This window comes from Anomalospiza imberbis, chromosome 1 (assembly GCF_031753505.1).
Source record: "Anomalospiza imberbis isolate Cuckoo-Finch-1a 21T00152 chromosome 1, ASM3175350v1, whole genome shotgun sequence".
Lineage (NCBI taxonomy): Eukaryota > Metazoa > Chordata > Aves > Passeriformes > Viduidae > Anomalospiza > Anomalospiza imberbis.
The window spans coordinates 69,711,482-69,736,608 of NC_089681.1; the positions used below are offsets into that span (position 1 = coordinate 69,711,482).

At 40.4% G+C, this 25,127-nt stretch overlaps 1 protein-coding gene across 10 annotated transcripts in view; it reads left to right on the plus strand.

Annotated features, from left to right (window-relative positions):
* GRB10 (growth factor receptor bound protein 10) overlaps nt 1-25,127 on the plus strand; it is a 146,476-nt gene that overhangs the window by 27,302 nt on the left and 94,047 nt on the right. For 5 of the 10 annotated variants that reach the window (XR_011000859.1, XM_068195917.1, XM_068195926.1 and 2 more), the window contains exon 2: nt 10,556-10,653. The exons of 1 other annotated variant lie outside the window; for it this stretch is intronic. Coding sequence is in view for 7 of the 9 variants with exons in the window: in XM_068195917.1 (XP_068052018.1) it covers nt 10,603-10,653 (51 nt within the window). In the remaining 2 variants the exon portion in view is untranslated. Of the gene's footprint in view, nt 1-8,144; nt 8,164-8,384; nt 8,404-10,555; nt 10,654-12,387; nt 12,539-23,051; nt 23,230-25,127 lie in introns of those variants that run through there. 4 more of the 10 variants (XM_068195908.1, XM_068195905.1, XM_068195936.1 and 1 more) reach the window with 4 other exon arrangements.

The following is a 25,127-nucleotide window of genomic DNA, read 5'->3' on the forward strand; positions in this document are numbered from 1 at the left end:
TTGTCTCCAGGTCATGGATGGCTACACCTGGACCAGTTTTCTAAATTCATGTTGTTGTCAATGGAAAGAACCAGGTGCTCCAGTGGCGTGCTTCATTGAATTGTGTGGGTTGTAAGTGGCTGCTTGAGCTCATCTCATGCCAGCCCCAACTTTCTCTGACATCCAGATAGCTGCTGTGGAACAAGATGGACTGCACATAAGGAGAGCCTTTTTCTCCTTCCTGACTGATGTGGCAGTGCAGGAGTGTACATTTCTCCTGTACGCATACCACTGCCACCATCTAGGTTATGTGACTGCCTTCATATCCTATAATAGTGTTGTGGTCAGCTCCATGTGCAGCCTGGATGTTGATTTGCTTCTGTGGGCAATGTACTACAGACTACTGCATGACATGATGTTGTGTGGGGGGGACACTTACATGCTGTCTTCTCCCTCCTTTCCACTGCTACCAGTACCAGTTGGACAACCTTGGAGGTGGGAGAATGCAGTTGGGACCTATGTGTGGGTTCCAGGCTTGGGGTACAGGTGTTTTGTGAGCTGAAGCACATTGGTATATAGGGGAGGCACTTTGGCTACATCTGGAGCCTACACCCTTGGAGAACAAATGTTCCTCTCTGGCAGCTGGAGTCTGAAGGTTAACTAGAGATATTCCTTGTTTAATACATATCTAATAAACCTTCAGTGCTGGGGATATTCAACATTTCATTCCTCTGTTAAACAGCCTCATAAGGCCTGAAACAAGGCCTGATTTCCTTTATGGCACCCTGAAAGTACAGGGAAGAAGCTGTTAATGTAGGTGGCTTGGCATAATAGTCTAGTCAAGTTATTTGGCCTGCTACTCAGCCTTCAATATGTAATCTTTCGGTACAGCCAAAATACCATTCTAATTAAGTTGACATAGTCTATGAAGCCTGGGTGGTATTACGGTATTACTTCAGTTTTCTTCCCTGTGCTTTCCAGTGCTGCATTTTGAAAGGGTTGGTGGAAGCTATGACACTTGCAACCTCACCACAGTCTTCATTAAGCTGGGATTTTGATCACCTTATGACCTTCAGAATCAAAGGAAGAATATCTTCTTTCTTCCTCTCTGCAGGTACAAGTTAATAGCAGTAAATACGTGTTCACTAATGCACATGAAACATGTGATCAGTTGGCCAGATTTCAGCTTTTTGTTGAACATTAGCTCTTGTACAAAATATTAACCTATTCTGTGGGTTTATTTTCTGTTTTGTTTACACTTACTTGAAAAAGCTGTGCCCTGTTTGTCCCAGGGTGGTATTATATTTGCAAGTAGGTCAGCATACTCGCTTTTGAGATGTCAGCTTGAAATTGCTTTTCAAGGGCTAAAAAAATGTAAGAGGGTAAGAAAGACTTTTGCATTGCCAGTATCCTTTATTTATTTATTTATTAATAGAAAATCTTAGCCTGTATTCAAGAATAGTGCACCAGTAACATTTTAGTTGTGTTCTGAAAGTCGGCACTGATTGCCTGCTGCTAACCCGTAAGCCACCCGTGGATTTGAAGCTTGTGTGTTGCATAATGCCAGCAAATGCATTTGAGATTACAAAATGGTCTCTTTGCTCTGAGAAGAGATTGCTGTGATTTGTTAGTGAGGCAGTGTTAAAGTACACATGGGATATCTGTGACATCAGTATCTTAAAACTACAAGCAGGTTTTTTGCAGTTGAGCGAGCTCTGGCACTGCTGGTGCTGCGTTGCATAGGAGTGAATGAGTACAGTCTCCAAATTGGGTACAGTTTTTTATGTTCCAGTCAATCAAGGGTATACTTATTCCTTTAATTTCTGTGTGTTATCACTTGCACTTCTTGCACTTCTTTATTATAGCCCTCTTGAATAGACAGGATTTTCTGTTCATCTCAAGAGCAGCGCAGTATTTGTTGAAGTTGCCTCCTTGCACTCTTTGCAACTAGGAGCAGAGTTGGTCATTGCCTGGTTGCTTGGGGTTGATGTAGTCCAGAACTCTCCTGGCTCTGTTGCATTGTCACTTACAAGCCCTTCTGTGGTAACCCTTACCCTGCTGTACATGAGAGGTAAAAGGGGTTTGCTTGTTTATTTTTGCTGTTTGCTGCTGTTAGTTACTGTGGTGTGCTCGTCAGAATTGTTTCAGCAGTTGAATTCTTTGGAATAAAAAATGTTTGGGAGTAGTTACCACAAAACTATTTGGTGAATTAATGTACTGTTGATGCTGGAGAATGCATCTCTGCTCACAGAATGTGATTTTTTTTTTCAGAGGCTAAGCAGAAAGTCTTTTGAGTGTTCTAACCATATAAATGAGGTATACTGAGAGTAACCTTCTCACTAAAGTCTACCTTTTATGGTATCTCAAAAAGATACCATCTTAGCAAGTAGCTTGCAGTTTGAATTGAAATGTCTAAACTTGCCTTCTAGCCTCAACCACTTGTATGGGATGGGACTATGTAAATAAACCAGTGCTTATTCATGAACATAAATCATAGATAACTGCAAAAGCCTCTCTGAATTGATTTTCTTCAAAAACACAAAGCTTGATGTCTATATAAAAGCTTCTGATAATTCTAGTTAAAAACTCTTCCCAAAAATTCTTGTACCAAGAGAACAGCAAGTGATACATGTACAATTACTGTTTTAACTATCAGCATTAAACCATGTAAATTGTCAAAGTAAAAACCCTAATGTCTGATGTCATTGGCCCACGGTAATGAAGTTTAAAATCCAGGAAAAGTATTTTAACCCACCTGAAAACTCTGGGAGCAGGAGAGACCCTAAGGAGGGATGTGAATGGTATTGATAGATATCTGCCTGTCGCTTTCTGTGCACAAGTGTGAGTGTTGGTTTTGAAGTCAGCCTTATGGTCAGCCCTTTGTAGCTACTATGGTGTAACAAAAACCTAGCAAGTTCTTTGAGAAGCTATGGTGCCCCCTGCATAAAGATCCATGGAAAGAAAAATAGGCTGTGAATAATTATGATGATTGATGAATGCATCATTTGGATGAAACAGACTTAAAATGCTTGGAAAACTGATCAGTAGGTCATGTGATAGGAGATTGCCTTTTGTTGTTTCTCTTTTTTTAATATCTTTGTCCTTTGCATCAGCCAGGAGGGGAAGAAGGGTTTCTGCATGCTTTGGAAGATTCTTCTCCAAAATGAAGGAGTGTTGTGGAGAAATAAGGGAACAGAAGCGGGGGGCAAGGCATCCTTGCTGCAGAGTGCTACTCTATGAATTGAAAAGTCTCTCTATCAAACCTTTGTATATATATTTCAACTATTATTGTGCACTCCTCAGCTGTTACTTTTACAGCCTCCTAACTTCTGTCTGGAGGCTGTAAAAGTAACAGCTGAGGAGTGCATGCTACTATCTTGTCGCCTTAGTAAAGGCAAGTTGAGTCTGGTGGATCTGTCCAGTGGATGTTTCTGGATAAGCATGTAGATTAAGATATGGTTTCAAACAGAATCTGCAATGATCTGACTTTTGTAAAAAAAACCAACCAAACAAAAAGCAGCACTATGCAGAGGCTGCTGAACTTTAATTGTTTAGAAAAATGTCTTGTGTATAGTTTAGTTTCTGGATTGTGGGGTCTAGAGCCCTTGGCTTTCAAATCCCACTGCAGAGCAGAGAGAAGGACCATTCACACCAGTTGCCTGTTGGAAGCATAAAGGCTCAGTACTGTGTTGAATGCAAAAAGCAATGTTTTGGTAAGTATGCAACAAAAGCAGACTTCAGTTGAGTTGGTACCAGAAGGTGAAAGTCAAGTGCCTTTGAAAAAAACCTTCATATTTTATTTGGAGATCTGTCCAAATGTTTAACTTCTATGAGATGCCTGGAAAGCATTAATTCTCACGGATGTGCAGTAGGAAAGGTTTGCCAGCTCCTAATAGCAGTAAACAAAGAAAATGAAAGTTCACAGGTTGCCTTGGCCAATATAATAGTTTGCTGCCACGGGAGAGGGGGTGATCCTGTTCCCTTCCCCTCTTGCTCATGGTCCCCTGCCGTTCACATTGTGCCAACTGAACTGCCTGTCAGATCTAAGTTTATTGCATTTGCTTCCTTAGCGGAACACTAACCCAGCAAAACAAATGCGTTAATTAACACAAGCTGAACTCATTAAGGACCATACATGACACAAAAGGGGGAGAAGGAGGGAGTGCCATGAAGCTGCTGGGAGGAAGTGGAGGAAGAAAGAGCAAGGGCTGATGAAGAGAGTGGGATGTCTGTCCTGTTTTTGGCAGTAACAAGCTATTAAATCATCTTGGCTGTTGTATAACTTCACTCTAAGTCTTCAGGTTGGATAATAAAAGCTTAAAATAACATAAGGAAATAATTATTTCAACTGCTTCCCAAAATTATAAAATTTTGGATTCTGTTTTACAAGAAATGTGACTAGATTGGGGTGGGCAGGGGAGGCAGGACAGTGACAACACAGAGAGAATGGAGACAGTAGTTTTTTGGATCTCTGGAGACAGAGGATGTAGTGAGAAACCGTATATACAAAATTGGAGACCACTAGTCATGGCATTGTCAGATGAAGTTCACCTGGGCTTCTTCACTCGTGCACCTCTTGTGTCCTAGTCATGCATCCTTGCACCTTCCCTACCTCTGCATATGGCTTGCTGGTGGGGTTGTCTGATGTATACTGCATGGGTTTTTATTTAAGTTTCTGTCTAATTAACATTTCATTTAGACTTTGGTACAAGTCTGTTTAGTTGCCAAAGTTCCTGCTTCAAAGCTATGAATTTGAAGCTATTAGGAGACAGAAGAGGATTTTCAGTGATCAAGGAAGACAGTGAAGCTGCAGAGTTTTGTCAGTATTTCCAAAGTTCATTACAGGTTTGGGATTTGTTGTTTGGTTTTTTGATTTTGTTTGGTTTGTTTTGTTGTTTTTTGGTTTAGGGTATTTTTTTTGGTTGGTTGTTTTTTTGGTGGTGTTGGCCAATGTCGTTGGGCTGAATACTGCTTTTTCTCAGGACCTTATCTTTGCTGTCAGTGAAGATGTTCTAACAGGAGGTGAACATGAATTCACAGGCTATGAGTCTTGAGCCTTTTCAAAATTTTGGGCAGATTCAGGAAACCAAAAAATGCTGAACTGCATATATTTTATTTAATTTTATTTGGCAAGGCTCGAAGTGGGATGGCATCAGCTCTTCTGTGCTTCTTCTGAAGTATATATCTGTTTTGGCTTTCAAAAGCCTAAATTGCTGTTGCCAAGATTCTTCACTTTCTGGCAAAAGTACAATGGCAAATGGCTTCCTTTACAAGGTGTAATATTTAGACTAACAGCTTTGCAATTAAGAATGGCAAAAGAGAATTATATTCCCTTTTTTTATAAGACCAGATTTTTTAGTATGGTTTCGTGGGAGTGTTTGGACGTAACTGAAGTGCTTTTGATTGATGATTTATATTTTGAACAGTGCTTTTCATTTTAGTGCGCAACACTCACTTGAAATTTTAGCTAGAACAATGCTTTGTTTTCAAAGATGTTCAAAGTATTCCTCTAGTTAGGCAGTTGCTCCATATCATAGATTGGCAAATGGCTTTTGGGTACATATGTGTAACAAAATGGATGTGAAGATACCAGTTCATGCAAGGAAAATGGGGAGAAATTGGGAAAGCTGCAGGTATTCTTAAATATTACCTGCTGCTAATCTCAGTAAGTCATCAGGCTGTTGACGATCATGCTATTAAGTCTTTTGCGGTTGGAGAGTTATTCCATTCTGGAGTATTTGGGAATGTGTTTTGGAGGGAAAAAAACTTGTTTGAAGGGAAACTAGCCAGGTATTATTTTTCAGCATGGGCAGACTGGAGACTTTGGGTGTGAGGAGGAACATTCAGAGCTGGGGAGAGAAGCAAGTGTGTGTTTGAACTGAGTGAGTTGAGAAAGTGGTCAGTAAAATGTTTGAGGTGATGAATTCAGTCCTGTTGACCAAGTGATCCCTTAGGGAGGGTGAGGGGCATTCTCAGTGTTGTAAATTGACACAGTCTCCACCTGAAGCTATCACTAAAAGAGGGGAAGATGCTTTGGAGATCCTTACATGTACTAATTGCTGAAGCCATGATGAAATCTGATGGCAAACTTGTGTGCTGCCAAGGTTGTTTTAGTCTCTTTGGTCCAGCCAGCTCAGGAATCTGATGGCACTTTCTTTTCAGCCTACATAGTCAGTCAGGCTTCATTTTCGTGAGAAATTGTCTGGATCTTGCATTGAAAAGCACATCTGGGTCCCACAGTATCCGTGCAGCTGGGGACATTGCTAGCTGTCAGGTCTTTCAACTAGGGAAAATTCACTGGCATGCCTCATGGTGCTGGTATCCAACTTTATTTCCATTGTAACTATGGCAATAGGAGTAGACTGGTAAGATAAGTTTCAGAATATGGGTACTCATGCCTGTGTTGCAGAGGGTTGCTTGGTGTATCCACAGCTCTGCCTCACCTCATCTTGTAAACCTGTTTGGTGATACAAATAAACACCCGTGCGTGTGTGTATATATGTGTGTATATGTACACACATGTCTGCAATAAAAGACAGAACACTTTCCTAGATGGCATGAAGTAGTGGGGAGCCTGCAGCCAGGAGAACAACCAGTTGAAGTCTTGGAGGTTGCTCCATGTGTAGACCAAGAAGAGAGGATCTTTTTTCCCTGCGTCTTCAAGATGTTAAATCCAGTCCAGTAAACTTAACTCAGACAGTCCTGAAGATAAGTTAGGGGAGAATATTGTATTGATTCAGTTTTAAGACCTTGTTCTAGTTTCTTAGGAAAATCCAGGTTTGGTTTGCAAAACTTCATTCAGTATTGTGGGGAGAAATGAATAGTGATACTTAGTGTCTGAGAGAATAAAAGATATACATTAAAGGGATGGAAAGGTTTTCAACTTGCATGTAAAACCTGAGATCTTAGATAAAGGTCTTCAGGTCAAAATTAAGGCTATGCTGAAGCTTTTTCCCCTTCCCTGTTTCATAATAGTTCAGCTATAGGAAGCAGAACATTATAGAAGAAAAATGATGAAATACTTAAAAGGGTATAACATTCAACAAATTTGTTAAGTTACCTTTTATAAAAGAGCATAAATCCAGTTTTCAAGAGCTCTGGAACTTGTCTTGCAACTGTGCCAGGTTAAAATCCTTTTCTTTTTTTTTTTTTTTTTTTTTTCTCCTCCTGTTCCTAACTAATCTGCAAGCAATTGCGTTTTAAAAATTATTTTTCTCTTTAATTTAAAGACTTTGACAGATGGCACATGTAGAACCTGGAAAACTTCCTGAATTGGCAGAGTGACCATACCCCTACCATTTTCCTACCGCAGTATCCGTAGGTGCGTAGGCTGTGTCTGCTTCCAGAGTGCTGGGCGAGATACCATTTCCTCTGCTGGGAATGTGCAGATAACAAGTGATAAATCAGAAAAACATACCTGGTGATGGGCTTAATTTGCAGTTAATAGACAACTTAATCTGGTGGTTAGCTGAGTAATTTGATTATGATTAAACAACCCATTCAGAGCAGTGACAATCTCTAGGGTGCATACCTGCAGTGTTTTCCATGCAGGTTTAATATCAATCTTTAAGATCGTGTGAGTTTGTTTAACACTTTTGAGAGGCTGAGACATCAAAGCTGTGCCTAACAGTAGTCCGTTCTTTATTCTGGAGAATGTTATACCAAAAATTAGTCTCGTGACCTTTGAAACGTTGGTTTATCATGACTGTCCTTCTTTCAGGACCTCTGTCCAAGGCAGAGCTCTGAAGCCAGTAAAAGCACATGAAATCGCCTGGTTCTGAATGTGCACAGGCTGTCTTGCTCGATGCTGCATGACAGTTCTCACCACTGAATGTCCTGAGTTTTGTAACAGCGATCGACTACATAGCTTGTTTCCTATTTAAAATCCTTTGGAATTTCCCTCTCTCATCGAAGGCATTTTAGGAAAAGAGCAGTAACTTGGCACTTGAACACCTCTTTGTGATTTGTGCTGTGTAAATTGTGTGGAAAGAACATGTATGTCTGTGTGCAGCTACAGTCTCTGACGAGAAGTGATATGCTAAATACCATGTTTAAAGACACCAGCACAGGGAAAATTGATCTATTTTTCTTTTTAAGGTCCTGAACACATGAATTGGTGTAGAATTCTGTCCCTATTAAATTTATTACTTGTTGATGCGGTACAAAGGACCTTAAGTCTTAAAGGTGAGCAAAGGCTTTTTGTATTCCTGGGGTAGGACTAGGTTGATAAACTGGTTTTAGACAGATCAAAAGAGATGAGATGTTAAATCAGTGTTAATGTGTGACTGACCAGGAATGATACCATCTAAAGATTATTGCTTTCCTCTGTTTCTGCAGTGTTAACAAATGAATACTCAAGAATGTATCAGCAAAGCAAATGGTTCTTGATAAATTATGCAGTCTTGACTCCAACTATTGTTTGAGGTAATTTATGATCTTCCACTGTTGCAATGGGGCTGTGGCACAAACTGCAGCACGCCCTAGAGTAGACAAATTGGTCTGGTATTGTTTAGGAACATATTTAATCTATCTTGCTGTAAGTGAATTGGAGCCTTTTGCTGAAATGTCAAAGTACCAGTATTTTGATATTCAGTCCTAAATAACCTACCATTAAATTTGCAGCAGTTGTGCCTTTTCCTGATGTCTCAATACTGAAGTGATAATGAGCATAAAACTTTTGTAGTGTAGAGCTCAATTCTTTTCCCTTACCCCTTTTATGTTAACTTTCTTTAGTCTTGGTGGTTTTAGAGACTAATAATACAGGTCTCTTTATTGATATATTTTACCAACTTCATAACAGCTATTTCAGTGATTTGCTTAATTTCTCTGTAGATGTGCTTATGAGAAAGAAAAGAAAATGGTGCTCCCCAGAGTGAAAAGATTTTTAAGAGCTTTTGATAAATCTGTGCTTAATTCTCCTGGAACAAACTGGGTGGTTAAAGTGAAATCTTCAGCTCAATCTTTAAAACTGACTGCAAAGGTTTAGGTGTGGAGAAGTAGCTAGAAGGCTGTAGACCACTGTTTATACGTTTAAAGACTAGTGATAGTGCAAGTTGAGTAACAGGCCTACAGAGCTAGATGCTTGATGTGGCCTCCCCCCAGCTTTGAATCCTGTAAGACTTTGGGTTTAATTATTTTTTTTTCTATAGGATTTGCTTACCTAGAGTAAATAACTGGATTTGTGCATATTTGGTTAAATGGATTCTCAGACTTGCTATTGCCAAAACCAGTTTCCTCCCGGGGTAATTGGCCGTATGAATTGATCACTGCAGAAGCCCAGTAAATACTTCCTGGAAAGAAGTTCCCAGGAGTTTGCCTGCCTTATTGATAGAGGAGGAGGCTACCATACCTCAGCCAAACTCATCCTGGAACTAGGTTAAATAAAGCTTCCTTGATGAGTGCATAGTTTGTGGACCATAGGTGGGAAGTCATCCAGGAACAGTTTGTCCAAGATGTTTTTTTACCCTTGTCCCTCACTTAACTGTCCCATAAATTTTGCTGACAGCTTTGGTTTGGTGACAGGTCATGCTTACCAGAGAGCAGTGGGTTGCCTGTTTAAAACTTGGGCTTTTGTTTTGAACACATAATTGATAATTAACAGCGAAACAGACAGGAGCTTGCTTGTGGTAGAAGTAAAAGTTCTGACTGTGCTTTGCAGCCTGCTTTCTCTTCCCCAGTCATACCTTTTTCATCTTCTTGAAGGTGGCATCACTTGTCTTACACAGCAGGCATGTGTCCACCCCTGCAGGTAGGAAGAAATGCTGGAGCAGGAAATAGTGCTTTATTTATTTTCTTATTTATTTAGGTTTATTTTTGTTTCCTTTTTTATGAGGCAGTTATAATAACTTTCTTGACATTGTCTTACCTTCTTATTTTTAGTTCTTTAGCCATATGTACTTCCAGGTGTTTGCAGATTTCTTTTCAAGCTCTATTTGATCACAAAGTGGTGCTTTAAAGGATAAACAACTCACGTTGCAAAATTGCTTCTAATAATCACTCAGAAGAACAAGTGTAAGACTTGAATGAATTTGTATGTGACAGTCTGTTTGATATATTGTGTGAGAATAAAACCAGGGGGAAAAGGCAGGCAGGAAAGGGTAAAGGTTAGAAGTTGTGTAGCCAGGCTTTGTAGGCTGATGCTGCATAATGATCTTGGTGATCTTACCGGGTTTTTTCCAACTTAAATGATTCTGTGATAGGTGGCTGTCATCTTAATTAACTCAGAGATTTCAGTGTTTTCTTTCCACAATTGAAAACATAGCCTCAGGTGGTGAGAGCCAGTTTTCAAATGGCTGGGGTTTTGCTGTGAAGCAAGGCCTTCATTTTTGCCTAAACAGTGGAAATAAAGCAGGAGCCACACAGCCTGAGAAGTTATGTTGGGTTTTTAAATGAAATATCAAATTGAATGTGTTTGCTAGACTACAGGCAGCAAATGTGCAAATTTTCTACTTCAAATTGATGCAAATCCTCATCACCTCATCTTGATCTTCTCGGTCTCCCTCCTCCAACTGTTTTCAATAATAAGTTGATGAAATGTCTTCAGTATGGTTTCTGACAGTTTGTTTGTACTCTGCAGGTCCTGGGAAGCAGTAGATGTAATTTGAAGAAAATTTGAAGGAACAAATGGCTTTAGCTGGCTGCCCAGACTCCTTTTTACATCTTCCTTATCGGATAGTAAGTTGAGAAATTGCATGTTCATGTCAGCTTGTAGCATCATATTGCTTTGTGCCGGTGATTGATTGTGCATTCATACTTTTCATCAAACTGCTAATAGCTGTCTGGCAATTCTCTGGGTTTTGCTAACATTTTGGAAACAGAGCCTCTGTTACCATCCTGTGTTCAAGTTCTGCTGCTGAAAAGACTGGGTCATTAATATATATGGATTTGATATTGGTCTTTAAAATAGCCATTTCCTAACTGGGAGAAGACACTTGTTTCCAAAGAAAAGGTGGCAAGCTACAATCCCAGTGAAATGCCTTGCATCAAAATGTATCAGTTTGCAGAATGCTATATTTGTAAGAACAAAGGCAGAGATTTTTACACTTGGTTAGATCCTATGTTTTTGAGTCATTGTGCTGTATCTAAGCAGCCAATATGGCATATTACAAAGAGTATATTTTTAAAACCCTCAGCTAAATTCAAAGGTACTTGACAAAAATGCATATAAAAGTTCTCTTTTTTCCCCCTGGACAGTTTTAATTGGCATAATGGTTGCTTTGTATTTTTTATGAAACTGTAAATTGCTAGTTTGGATATGATCTTTTCTTTGCACTTTTTATCTTCTGTTTTCATAATATGATTACTGCCCTGAGGATTCAGTTAGGATTTTGGACCCTGTAGATACACAAATAATTAAACAGTGTCATGTGACATTAAAACCTTTTCCTTTTGTACCAAGAGAAACATTGCTAGTAGTAATTATTACAGTCATGCTACTCATTTGGAAGAAAAGCAAAAAACCAGATAAAAACAACATTTCCAAAAAATCTCTTTAAGATTAGCATTCATACATGTTATGTAATATATCATCTTAGAAGTTTTTTTTTTTTCCCCAACAGGAAACCTCTAATTAGTTAAAAGTCTAATGTTAGTATATGCTGAGTTGTCAGCTGAATGTACCTGAATGCTTTTCCCAATAGCAGGAAAAAACATAACAGTTCTTTTATAGCTTCTTTTGCAGCTATAAAAATAGACTGGACTTTGAGAAATTGGATGTCCTGAAAATCTGTTACTAAACTTGGATCTATGAGTTTAAAAGAATATGTGAATAGATGTGCCTGGACTTCATAATTTTGATGCACTGTGAAATTATGCTTCCAATTCATTTAGAGCATCATCTGAGTCATGATGTGAAGCTGATGGAAAGGAGAGCTATGTAAGAGAAACTTGACATTCTAGGCAGTCATTTTTGAGCTGCAAATTCTTTAACTGAGTGTCAATCTCTCCTGTGAAAACAGTGTCTTTAGTGGTTCATAGGAAGTAAAAACATTTTCATTGGTACTCCCCTTTCTCTGACAAGCCCTGTAGATAATCTGCTTTAGTCTGGGGCAGTCAGCAGACTGGAAGTGTCGCAGCAACATGGGGTGACTTAAGATGGTGGGAAAGTGACTCAGTTATTTTTGGTCAAAGCTTACTGTGTATTAACTACCCCAAGTGCTTATAACCAGTTTGAAGACTGGCTCTGGAAGCCCATTCACAACTACTGTGCCTTCTGTCAGATCTGAAGTTTGCATTAAAAAAATCCTGAACATCTGTTTTTCCACCCCTACTAAATCTGACTTAGGAGCTTTCATCAACTTGTCTTTCAAATTTGGCTGCAGTGAAAGCATTTTGTTGGTAAAGGGCTGAAAGAAGGTTAAATTAAATATGCTCTAGATTAGAGTGTAAAGAAGTATTCTATTTTTTCAGCACATTTTCTTACTTAATGTGAATGAGAAGCTATGAAGGACAGCTCCAGAGATCCTGAGGTTGGGACCTTAATGCTGTAAATTCAGTATTAGAATAAATTGACACATTGGAGGTTGGGATTATATTCAAGGCAAGAAAAATGAGAACCTGGGTAAGTGAGTATGCCCTACAGAATATCCTTTAGAATGTCTTGCTGCCAATCCACCTTTTCTTATTTTTTTAAATATTTTTAGAGAGATGAGCAAAGTATATCTCTCTGACTTTCTTACCGGGCTCTTTTTTTGCAGGATTTGCTGCTTTCAGAACCTTTCAGGTCTTGTTTAAGAGCTTTTTTTTCTTCTTTTTTTTAACTTTCTCAGGAGTTAGCACATAAACCAGTCACACTGAGTGCATTCTCCTAGAAACAATCTCTAGCTCTGTTAAAAAAAAAATCAATATTATCTTTCAGTGGCTTTCAGGAGTCCTTTCCAAATTCTTGAACTCTTCAATAAAAATCCAGCAGTGAGAATTGGCAGTATTTGTCTTCTGTTCCTGGAAATTCAGAACATAGTCCCAGAATTTCTCAGAAAAAATGGGATGATTTGCTGTGTTTCCGTTCTTTTGCAATCTGTAGTCACAACAGTATTTATGTGCAGTGACTTGAACTCTTGGGGAATATTTAGTTCTTTAACCCTTTGCTTTAATTGTACAAGTCTCAGTGACATAAATAACAAAAAAAACCCAGTTTTTTTTCCTCAGTTTATGAAGATAAAAATTTGGGCATACAGAAATGTTCTGCTCGTCTTCCACCTTCTGCCTTCTGTTTGTTTTCTCATGATCAAGACACAGGCATAATTCAGTAATAATATAGTTTGGTTTCAGTGAGCTGAATTCTTATTTGAGGAAGAACTTGTAACTTGGTATAAAATGGACTACAAGGACTTGGCCACAAAGTAGGGAGAAAATGGAAATTGCTTTCTCTTATGTGTACAGAGCTGTGGATTTCAGAATTTCTAATAATCCTCTTGATCAGATAAGAGTGCAAAATAGTGCACATCATACTTGAAAAGCTTTGTGCACTTCAAGAGCAGGAATTAAATACATAAGAGAATTAATCAGAGGCTAGCTACTGTAATTAAAACATCTTTCAGTGATGTCAGATTTGTGGATGTGGAGGTGATTTGCTGCCAATACTAGAACTACAATAGCAACATTGCTCTGACTTCGTCTGGAGGAGCAGTTAGGCAGAGGTTCTCCAGGTTTTAGTATGGCAGCTTTGATCCTTGTTTTCAATAAAATGATACAGTAAGTTAGAAGACACCTTTGGAGATTATCTGATCAAAGTCCATAGCATATTGTTTTCCTGGAGTGCTTCATCTTAGTGAGTGTGGTTTTTTGGGAAACTTACTTTTTTTATTTTCAGGGGTGGCTTGCTTAGATTGGGCAGTTAGAGAAGAGAGGGTTTCTCTTTTAGTGAAAAGGGAGGAAAAGAACCCTTTTGGTTTGAATAAATCTCTAATTTACTTAGATAATTACCTTACTGGATGCAATAATCCTCATCCTTGTGACATCCAGATGCCTTCTATACGACTCAGTCATCTCTGCCACTTTGGTATTGAACAGTCTGTTATTTGGTGTTACTACAGGTATACGTGCTGCAGTCCATGTTTGTGTGCATAAATGTCTTTTACCATAAAAAAACTGCATGTAAAACATTTGCTTGCAGAATTTGTCTCCAAGTGGGCTTGGAGAGGGCTGTTGAAACCTATGTTTTGGCACTCATTGTCTGCCCCCTCATTGTCTGCCTGACGCTGTTTGAATATCTTCATTAGCTTGGCTGTTGACAATTGTTTATCGATTCTTTGGAGATGTTGCTTGCCAGTTGTGGTAAGAAAGACACCAGGCCAAAATGGTTCTGGTCATTCCTCTCCTCAGCTGAGCAGGGCGAAGAAAACATAGTACAAGGCTTATGGGATGAGATAAAGGCAGGGAGAAATCACTCACCAGGTACTATCACAGGCAAAACAGACTTAACTGGGGGAAATGAGTTTAATTTATTACCAATCAAATCAGAGTAAAGTAATGAGAAATAGAGCTGAATTTTAAAAGCACATTCCCCCCACCCTGTCCTTCTTCCCAAGTTCTACTTCACTCCCAGTGTGCTCTCTCTCCTTCCCTCCATGGTGTGATGCAGCAGGATGGGGAATGGGGTTTGCAGTCAGTTCATTACATGTTGCCTCTGACAATCCTTCCTCCTCGGGGAGAGAACTATTCACACTCTTCCCTTGGTCCAGTATGGGGCCCTTCTGAGGGAGACAGATCTCCATGAACTTCTCTAGTGTAGGTCCTTCCCACAAGAACCTATGTCCCTTCCATGGGGTGCAGTCCTTCTGGAACAGGCTGCTTACCTTGGGGGGGTCACAGGGCATAACCTGCTCCAGTGTGAGCTCTTCTCTCCACAGCTGCACAGGTCCTGCCAGCAGCCTGCTGCAGCGTGCAGCACAGTGCCACAGTGTCACAGCCTCATTTGTGCATCTACATGCTCTGGTACAAAGCCCTGGATGAGCTGTAGGTGGATCTCTGGCTCCACTGTGGGACTCCAGGGGCTGCAGGGACACACCTGCTTCACCCTGGCTTGCACCATGGCCTGCAGGGAAATCTGAGCTCCAGTTCCCGGAGCACCTCCTCCCCCTCCTTCTTCACTGACCCTGGTTTCTGCAGAGCTCTTCCTCTCACATATTCCCACTGTTCTCTTCATCTACAATTTGTCATAGTTTAGAAAGGGTACTCCTTGATTTAGTTCTCCCACTGAGACTCTCCAAATCACACTGTTGCTGGGTCACCTCCCCCAGCCCCCTGCCACTGGGGGTGGCCAGAGAGGAGAATTGGAGGCACAAAAGGCAAAGATAACAGATTAACATGAGAACAATTTACTGGGAACAGCCATGAGATAAGAAAAGGAACAGTAACAGCAACAATATTGACAATGAAAGTGTTTCTTGGAGAGTGATCTTACATGCAGAACTCTCAGGGAACCTGACCATTGCTAGGCTTGCTCATCAGGAAGGAACCCCTTCTCCTCAGAATCCCCCTTTTTCCACCTCGGGCAATGAGGTGAGGTAGTATAGAATAACCTCCCTGTCCTAGCAATGCCACCTCCCACCTACTGCAAACATTAACTCTGTCTTGGTCAGAACCAGGACACAATTGAACAGATTTTTTTTTTTTTTTACCTCACAGAAGCCACCCCTGTCCCTCCCCCCACTCCCAAAGCCTTCTCTTGCAAACTCAATATATGATTTTCAAGATTCAAAACGAATGTTGGCTTAATTTACTCTTACTCGGCTTAAACTTACAAGGATTCTGCTTGCATAAAATTATTCCTGGAGTTTGCGGTTTTGATGCTAAGAGGACATTATGGAAGGACCAGAGTGCACAAGCAGGCTTTCAAAGTCCTTGGGCATAGCTGAGTGAGAAAACACCAGATGCATTATTACATTGCATCATTCTTCTACATATTGCATAAAGAAAAGCTGAAATGTTGCTACTGCCAATGCAGAAAGTCATCAGATTTGTGAAATATGGTGTCAGTCAACAGATCTTTTATTGACGATACTCTTGTTTTAACAGTTTACATGTATGTGGTGTAGAGGGTTGACGGACTGGAGCAGACAAAGTACAAAGCAGCGTGAACATTAGTGAATGTTTTTACAAGACATGTTGCCTCCAATATGAAGTTATGAAATCTGTCTCCCTGAGTGCAAACTGCAAATGTTTTTTACAGATAGAGTTGATACTGCTTTTTAGTTTTCATTGAAGACCAACTGAAGCTAGACTTCTGGCTTTTATTTTTCTTGGAAAGAAATCTGTTTAAAAAATTGTCCCAAAACCAGTTGTTTTCATGAACATTGAAATAGTGGTGTGGTGCTTACCTCCTAAAGAGGAGTGGAAGTGTCCTTGCCACCATTATGGTAAATCATCAGAATACTTTATATGAAGCAAAATAACGTCAAAGAAATGTGTGTCTTGCACTAAGCTTATATATAATTGATCTTGCTTTCCCTTCTGACAAGATAAAGTCTTTTTTTTTTTTTTTTTTTGGTTTTTGATGTACCAGTTTACCTTTCTACATTTCCAGTCACAAGTATGTACCTTACTGTTTGCACTTTTGCTTTTGTATTCTAATTTACAGAAGTTGGTTGGCAAAACATGAAGTCTTTTTTTGAAGGTGAATGCAAGCAAGAAATTTCAAATGGCTCAGTCTACATTTTCCAATTATATGAATGTTTTCAACCCATCAAGAAAAAAGACTCAAAACACTCTAGTGGTCAATCATACAATTTGATACTTGCATTACTACTATCATTGGTCAGAAAACAACATAGATGTTGCAAATCAAGTGAGGAAATAAGGTAAAGAAGTTTAATTTTGAATCTTCCTGTTAAGGATTTCATGCTTAAACACTAGATTGACCCTGTTGTTGAATGCAAGCAGTCTTTTGATTTAGTTCTGGTTTCATTCATGTTTAAGCCTCCGATTTGCTACTTTTATACTTGAGAGAAAGTTGAGGGACAGTCTTAGGAATGTATATAAATACCTGAAATGTTGTAAAGAGAATGGAGCCAGGCTTCTTTCCCTGGCCCAGAGCCAGTGAACATGATCTGAAACACAGGAAACCTCCCTAGGTACTGGGCAATGCTCTTTTACTGTGAGAGTGACTGAGCACTGGCAGAGGTTGCCTGGGAGAGGTGGTGAAATTTCCATCCTTGGAGATCGTCCAAAGCCATCCAGACATGATCTCAGGCAACTGGCTGTAGGTGGTCCTGCCTGAGCAGGGGATTGGACCAGGTGACATCCAGAGGTCTCTTCTAACCCCAATCATTCAGTGATAGTGTGAAAATCAAAAGCAGTGGATCTCTGTAGGTTCTGACTTCTATGCAACTTTTAAGATGATACTTCCAGACTGAAAACATACCCACATTGATAAGAACAGACTATTTTCTGCTGTTCTCTCACAGAACTTAATGAGAACATTCTGAAGCAATGGTAACAATCAGTTTAGCAGACTATAGCTCCAAACAAAATCCTGCATAGTTTTTCATGAGTTGGATCTTTTCCAAATGAGTAAATATTTAACAAGCTGTTTACCAACTGGTTATTTTGGAGAAGTACCAGTATGAGTTTTTTCATGTTAATAACAGCTCTAATTTAACAGAAGAGAGTTGATGTACCAGTCCTAAGACAGCTTCACACTTCAAATGCCTGCATAAATATAAAAAGATAGAAACCTGAAATACAAAAGGAATGGAAGCTTTTTTTTTTTAAGCTGCATTGGTTATAGCCAACTGGAATTACATTAGTGATAGTTTGGGGGGATGTGCTTTTAATGAACCTTCCTCATACAGATGTTATGTGTTCTACATATGAGTAAACAGTAACCAGTGGAGAAGATTATTTTGTTTTTTTAAGTGGAAGATAATATTGCTGTGTACTTGGAGCTGTCACTTTTCAAGAAAGCACTGTGGCTCGGATAGTTCTTTGTGTTGTTGTACATGCCAGTTGGCTCAGCGAGATCTTTTTTATCCTTGGAAAAGACCAGTGATATAATGTTGCCTTATATTTAAGTATTTCCAAGAAATATATCTAGATACAGACCTTGTGTAAAGTTATGCCCAGTACATTTTCTTGCCTTACATAGTCTAAAGAGAATCTGTTTGATCAAAGGAAGGACAATATTTCATAAGCACTTATTCATATATTTTTTTAAAGTTAAAAAAGAAGGGAAGAAAACACTCCTCCAAACTACCACCCCAAATCCTGTGATGCTGCATGAAGCTGTGTGATCAAATCTGAGAAGAGAATTTTCCTGTTTCTAGGAAGAAACTGTGGGTACAGTTTCCAGACTTCATTGTTCATGTGATGCCTCATGGCAGAGACCTCCTTGTTTCTACACTTGCAGACTTTCTACTCCAAACTGAAGCTGCGGATTCAAAGAAGAGCGGAGAGCCTGAACTCACTGTGCCCTTGGTGTGGTGAAGGTGCCATTTACTCTGTAAAGCTAGGGATAAATATATCAGGTCAACCTAATACTAGCTATGACTGAAAACAGTCTTTACCTGCTCTTTGTGCATCCTCTAAGAACTTTCTTTTCCATTCCTAATATAATGTAATCTGAAGTTGTCTTATTAAAAAGTTACTCCTAGGTTCCCACAAAACCCTGCTGCTTTTTGAGGTGATCTTTCAGTTCTAGTGTTGTAGGTATGGTCCCTTTGTGGAGAGGTGGGATGGAAAGTGCTGCACAGAGCAAGGACTTGTATGGCTGACTTTGCTTTTTCAGGATGGAATTTTACCAGATTGATCAGCTTTCAGGAATCCTTCATGAACAAGGGGCCAGATTATTGGTATTAATGGCCTTTTATGCTAGATAGTATTGATATTTTAATCCGAGGCATTAAGATACAATGTTTTTATTTCTGGTTTTGAAAGAACAGTGAGCAGTCAAAGGTAGAACACAAATGCCCAGCAAAGCTCTCAGGCTTTACTGCTATTTTAAGATAGCTTTGGCCTGCATGCTGGTACGACCAGTGTGCATATTTGAAATTCTAGCCTCTACAATGAAAAGACAAGCCCTCGGAAACAGCCAGTGGTTTTGGAGCATGCTGGTCCTTTGCAAGCTGAATGTTAAACAATTACTTAAGACTCGACTATACACTGGCTGTAGCTCTTGATGTCTTACACATTGGCTCAATTTTTTGACATAATTTTGGCAAGTGGGGGAGCCTGGCAATCCTTCATGCTAGAGGCCTTAGCTCTAATAAAGCGCTTTAGTTATTAGCACAAGTAAATAGTTGTCCATTTGTGCTTCATTAATGCATATTAGTCATACAGTAAATACTGTCATGCTGGCATGTTCCCCAGAATAGTGAATACTTCTGTACAGTTCAGGAGGGGGTTTCTGACAAAGTGGCAGTGGCACCTTTCTTGAAGAAGTTCTTGAAGTTATTAGTGTAGGAGAGTGGCAGGCCATTTTTTCAGCTCACATGAGATTTGTAGAATCGATACTTCAGTGGAGGCAAAGAGGTATTTTTGGTGATTTTTATGCTGTTGCAGTAGGTTCTTCTCAAGTATTCAGCTGACTTTTCTACAGCTTTCAGCTATATTGAGGCAGGTTGCTTTGGACTGTGGGGAGTACAAATGAAGTGCCTCCTCTTCTAATGAAAATAGATGTTCCAGAAATCCCATATGATTGTCCAGTTTGTTAAAATTTTAACTATGTATTTGAAGAAACCTAGTATTGTGCAGCTAGATGAAATCAGAAGGCAGCACAATGACCCATGATCTGTGTAAGTGTTCTGGTTTCTGGAGAGATAAGACCCTTAGTACAAATGGTATAAAATTGCAAATGAATATAACTTTTTATTTGGAACAACCAAGGTAGATTTACGAGCTTCCTTTTTTTTTTAATTCTTTGAGTACCTGGCAGTGACTTCCGTAAGGAGTTGCTCCATACTCTTGCCAACTTGTCAAGGCTGACCAGCTTCTGGTTCTTCATATTGTCATCCGCACCTGTTTTTTGTGTTCTCTGCCTGTGCACTCACCAGGAAAATCCTCTGATTAGTTACTTACTCCTTTGAAGATAACAGAGAGTAGCCTTGCTAGCATAGTGTTGGTTAGCATCCTTAGCATCTTCTGATGAATCTTATTTGCTCCTGGTTAGCTTGTCTGATCCTTAACTTTCCTTTGCTGTCAGTAATGGTTCAGTCCTCCAGATGCTGGCACTGTGCTCAAAGAACTGGGAGACATAAGGAAGAACTGGAGGCAAAAAAATAGGAAAAAACTGGGGCAAAAAAATCATTGATCTTTTGTGTCCTTAGCTGCTGAATCCTGTGCACAACTGAGAACTAGCTAAACTTATAGTAGCCATCCTTTTGTCCTTACTTGCCTATATAGCAATTCCTTGTTTTTTCTTTGCATCCTTTGTTTGTTCCATCTTTTCTGCATCTGCACAATCTCCATGTTCTTTCTGTGTAACTTCTTCCTGCTTTAACCCTCTTTGCATTTCAGCATTTTAGCTGAGGCAGGAGATGCCTGTCCATTCAGCTGGCTTTCTGCCATTCCCCTGTGACTTTTTGCATGCCACAACGGACCTTTCTTGAGGTTTGAGTAGGCTGTCCTGCGAGATCAGATTGTTGCCCTGGGTACCTTGGTTCTTCAGAGAAGTCTGCCATGGGAACCTTGCACACAGATCCTTGAACAGGCCAAAAATCTGTTTTCCCACAGTCCAAGACTGTAATTCTGCTGGTAGTCTTGCTCTCTTTGCTTACTCATTACTATCATCTCTGCATCATCTCCACTGCCATCAACCTCTTCCTCCCCAAATGGCTCTTTGTCTATCAGTAGGCTTTGCCAGTTTCTTGGTCAAGCAGGAAAATGCTTCCCCACTTGGCTCACTGATCACTTGTGAAGTTATCTTCAGCCCACTCCAGAAATCTTTGTAGAGTCCAGTGCTGGCTGCAGCTGGTATGGCACTGTTTGCTTGTAAGCGGATCAGAAACATGATTTATCCGGTTTGTGTCAAGTTTCTTCCCGTCCCATGCACCCGGCTGCAAGAATGGACTCATTTGGTTTGAGCAAGACAGATATTCTGAACATGACTCTTCTTAAAGATGGCGAATGCTTCTTTTGGGAAGAAGTATTGAGGTGGAAAATGAGGGACTTGACAGTGTGACAGAAGCAAAGGAGAACCTAGAGGTGCTGGCCAATTTCCCAGGTGTTTCCTGTCCCAGCACTGTCCCTTGTGGCTTCCCAGCCAGGCTGTTGGTACTCAGTCTCCTGTCGTGGTGCTCTCCTGGCTTCCCTGATGTTTACTCTCTCTCACAAGGCTTACATCCAAGTGGACTGTGTGCTGTGCTGCCTTCTTCAAGGACCTACTGCCAGCCATATCGCCCCAGGACTATCCTTGGAGTGGTGTAGGGAAGCTCCCCCTTGCTGTGTGGCTTATGAGCGTCCACCCTCAGATCTGACTGATGGTTATGACTGCCTCTGGCTCCGAGTTGTTTGATGGGGTGGCACTAGGAGAGTCCTGGCCAGATGTTCCCCTTTCCTCTGCACTATGGGCCCATTGCAGAAGAGAGGCCATCTTCATGCCTGGAGAGCATAGAGGCAGTGCAGGTCAGGGAGCAAGGACTGACAAAAGCCTTCCAATGCATGAACTGTTTTATTGATTGTAAAGGGTTCGTGCCTCGCCTGCAAGGCTACATCTCCCTTTCCTGCCTCTGGGTTTTCTACCTCTTCCATCTCTGGCAGAGACCTGACCTCACAGGGTTTCCTTGAGTGGTTATGCTCAGGCTGAGGGAGAGTAGTGCTTGGAGTAAGGGAGAGGAGTGCTTAGGACAAGATGTTTTAGCACTCCTGGGAGGAGATCACGGGCTCTTTCAGGAAGACATCTTGGCAATGATGATGTCTAGAAACAGTTAACTGTATTTATGGCTAGTCCACTTCCCATGGGCAATCTTTCCTCATCACCCTCTGTGGGATTCTGGGTCTCCTGCCACCTGGTTGAGTGAAGCTCTTTTATCCTGCACAGTCTTTCCGTGTGCTTGTACCCTGTTCCCCCTCTGCATATCCTGCTTCTTCCAGAGCTCTTTCTTGGGCTCATTTTTCAGAGCCACAACACCATGACCTCTTGGAAAGATTTCTGCAGAAGGTAACTCCAGGATCATATATAATAACACACATGTTGGATACATAAATAATCCATTTATTAAAGCAACTTAACATGTTTACGCACCCACACATGCCCTCTCAAGTCAGGTGAATTTTTTTTCCTTTTCAAATTCAGGACAGACCCAAGGAGTTTTTCTATCCAAATATAAATACCAATATTCGAGGTAGTCACCTAAGTGTTTTATACCTGGAAGCATTTGTAAAACCTGTTTCCTAAGATAAAAAGGCTTCAGAGCGCCTGTTTCTCTACTGACCATATAGAAGTATGTAAGGCAGTGGGTTGCAAATTGGATGGAAAAAATTCCTTCCTATGTATTTGCTGCAGAGATTTCTGCATGAAATACATTATTTTTTGCCATGATGGGAGCAGAAGGGTTAACTGAAGTGTGCTAAAGATATTCTGAAAAAGGCATCTCTTGCAATCTTGTTTTTTCTGGAGTCCTTTATGTCCTTGGAATTATGACAAGCTGGCTGTTGAACATGAACTTTCTGTATGGTTAAGTCACAAACCATAACTGCTATGCTGGATGAGAGCAAGTTGGAAAAATAGTTTTCTGACAGGGTATCTTTTGAGTATGACTTGCTCCGAAGGTTAAAATAAACCCAAACCCACAAGACCAGAAACTTCTCATCCGTAGCATCGTCTGGAACAGGGATATTGACACAGTAACATGTATTATTATGATTTAAGATTACACACATGCTGTCAGTATTGTGGTGTGATAATGAGCTTCTAGGTAACCTGTCACAATTAATTTTTTTGGTTTAGCTAAATAAATAGTCTTCTGTTTATCTGTATCCAGAAGGTGGCCCATTCCTCTTACTCACAGCTTGATTCTGAAGCCTAGTTCAAAGTTTTTCCTCTTCTCCTCCTTATCCTATGATTCCTTTTTTTTTTTTTTTTTTTTTACTTTTTTTTTTAATCTCTGATTTGACTTTAATCTCAGCAGGAATGTTTTCCACTACCTTTTATTTCATAGACCTGCATTTTTGGGTTAGAAAGAATAGCTGAAAACTAGAGGAAGCAGTACAATAAATACTGTTTGTACTGTAAAAGGTACCACCCTGAATTAATCACCATTCAGCTGAAGTGTGGTAGCTGCTTATGTGCAAGCTGCCAGCCCCTTCAACTGCAAGGTAAACAAGTTGCTTCCCCTCCCTATTCTTCAGCAGTGGTTTCACAGAAGAGAATGAGAAGCCACTTCAATACCAATTGAACAGCAGCTCATCCGATTGCATCCCATCTTTTCTTGGAGCGAACAGTAGAAATCCATTTGCAGAGTTGTTCTTGTGGTTAATAGCAGTAGTGTTTCAGTGTTGCTAAAGCCAGCATGATCAAACATTACACATGTGAATTTATTACAACTGTGGGGTTTCTTGAACTTTTCTTCTGGCTGACCAGGTTTGCAATCTCTGTTCAAATCTCCTTGTTTGGAGACCCTTTACTTGGGCAGGTCTTGTTTTGAGGTGGTTTGCTTGTTTTGTTTCATGTGCTGCCTTGGCAATGTTTGGCACACCAGACTTTCCTCCAGTAGCATACTGGTAGTTATGAAACCCTTTTGATCTGTTTAGGCTTTAATGTAGCCTCAGAGACTTTGTGTGGAATTAAAGCAGCTTCTGCTAACCGTGTAGGAGTGCTTCAGTGTATGTGCTGATGTGCTGTGGATAACTTCCTTGGATGTGTCCAATAGGTGTTAAAAGAAGAGGCGAGGAGCTGTATGGAATAAGTGGTCACTTGACACACTTACACTGTGAACAACTTTGAAACAGAACAAAACAAAAAGAAAACCTTCCAAGCATGAAGAGGTGATTGACGTACTTGCTTTTAGTGTGCCAGCTTCTGCAAAAACTGAAGATTTATACTTTATATTGTGTTTTCTGGGACAGTGTGCAATTTTACATGTAATTTGTTACTATTTAAATGCAAATTGCTGATCTTTTGTAAATTTTCTTCCTTCAGAGAATGTTAAGTCAATAAAGATTTTCTGATAAAGCCATTTTCTTAATGCAGGATAACTTGCTACTTGCAATTAACTCCCTTTCCTCAAGGAAAGGAAAACATGGCAGCAACTACATTGAGATGGATAGATACAAGTGTATTTTTATTGATACTGGAACAAGTGTAACAATGAAGCATATTTCATATGGTACCTAGGTTTTTGAAATCTAGGAGATAGGTAAACTAGGCAGAGCACTGAGAGAAGTTCTCAGGCTAAAAAGTACCTTTGAGGTGCTTGGATTTTACTATAGTCAAACCTAGATACCTCTTTTTCTAAGGACAATGAAGATGAAGAAATTCAGAATCATTTAGGCTGGAAAAGACCTCTAAGATCATTGAGTCCAACCTTTGACAGATAACTGCCCTGTCACCTAGACTGTGACATTAAGCTCCATGTCCAGTCATGAACACCTCCAGGTGTGGTGACTCCACCACCTTTTTGGGCAGTTTGTCCCAATGTTTAACAGCCCTTTTCATGAAGAAATTCCTCAACCTTCTGTGGTGCAGCTTGAGGCTGTGTCCTCCCATCCCGTCGCTGGTTGCCTGGGAGAAGATGCTGATCTCCACCTGGCTGCAGCCCCCTTTCAGGCAATTGTAGAGAGCAATAAGTTCCCCCCTGAGCCTTCTTTTCTGCAGGCTAAACACCCCCAGCTCCCTCAGCCACTTGTCGTAGGACTCATTCTCTAGACCCTTCACCAGTGCCTTTGCCCTTCTCTGGACTTGCTCCAGCCCCTCAATGTCTTTCTTGTAGTAAGAAGCCCAGAACTGGATACAGAGACTCAAAGTGTGGCTGAGTACAGGGTGACAGTCACTGCCTGGCACTGCTGGCCTATTTTTGATACAAGCCAGGATGTCATCAGCCTTCTTGGCCACTTGGGCACGTGCTGGCTCATGTTCGGCTGTTGTTGACCAGCACCCTCAGGTTCTTTTTCACTGGGCAACTTTCCAGCAACTCTAGCAACTCCACCCAGCCTGGAGTGTTGTATGGGGTTATTGTGACCCAAGTCCAGGAGCTGGCACTTGAACTTGTTGAACC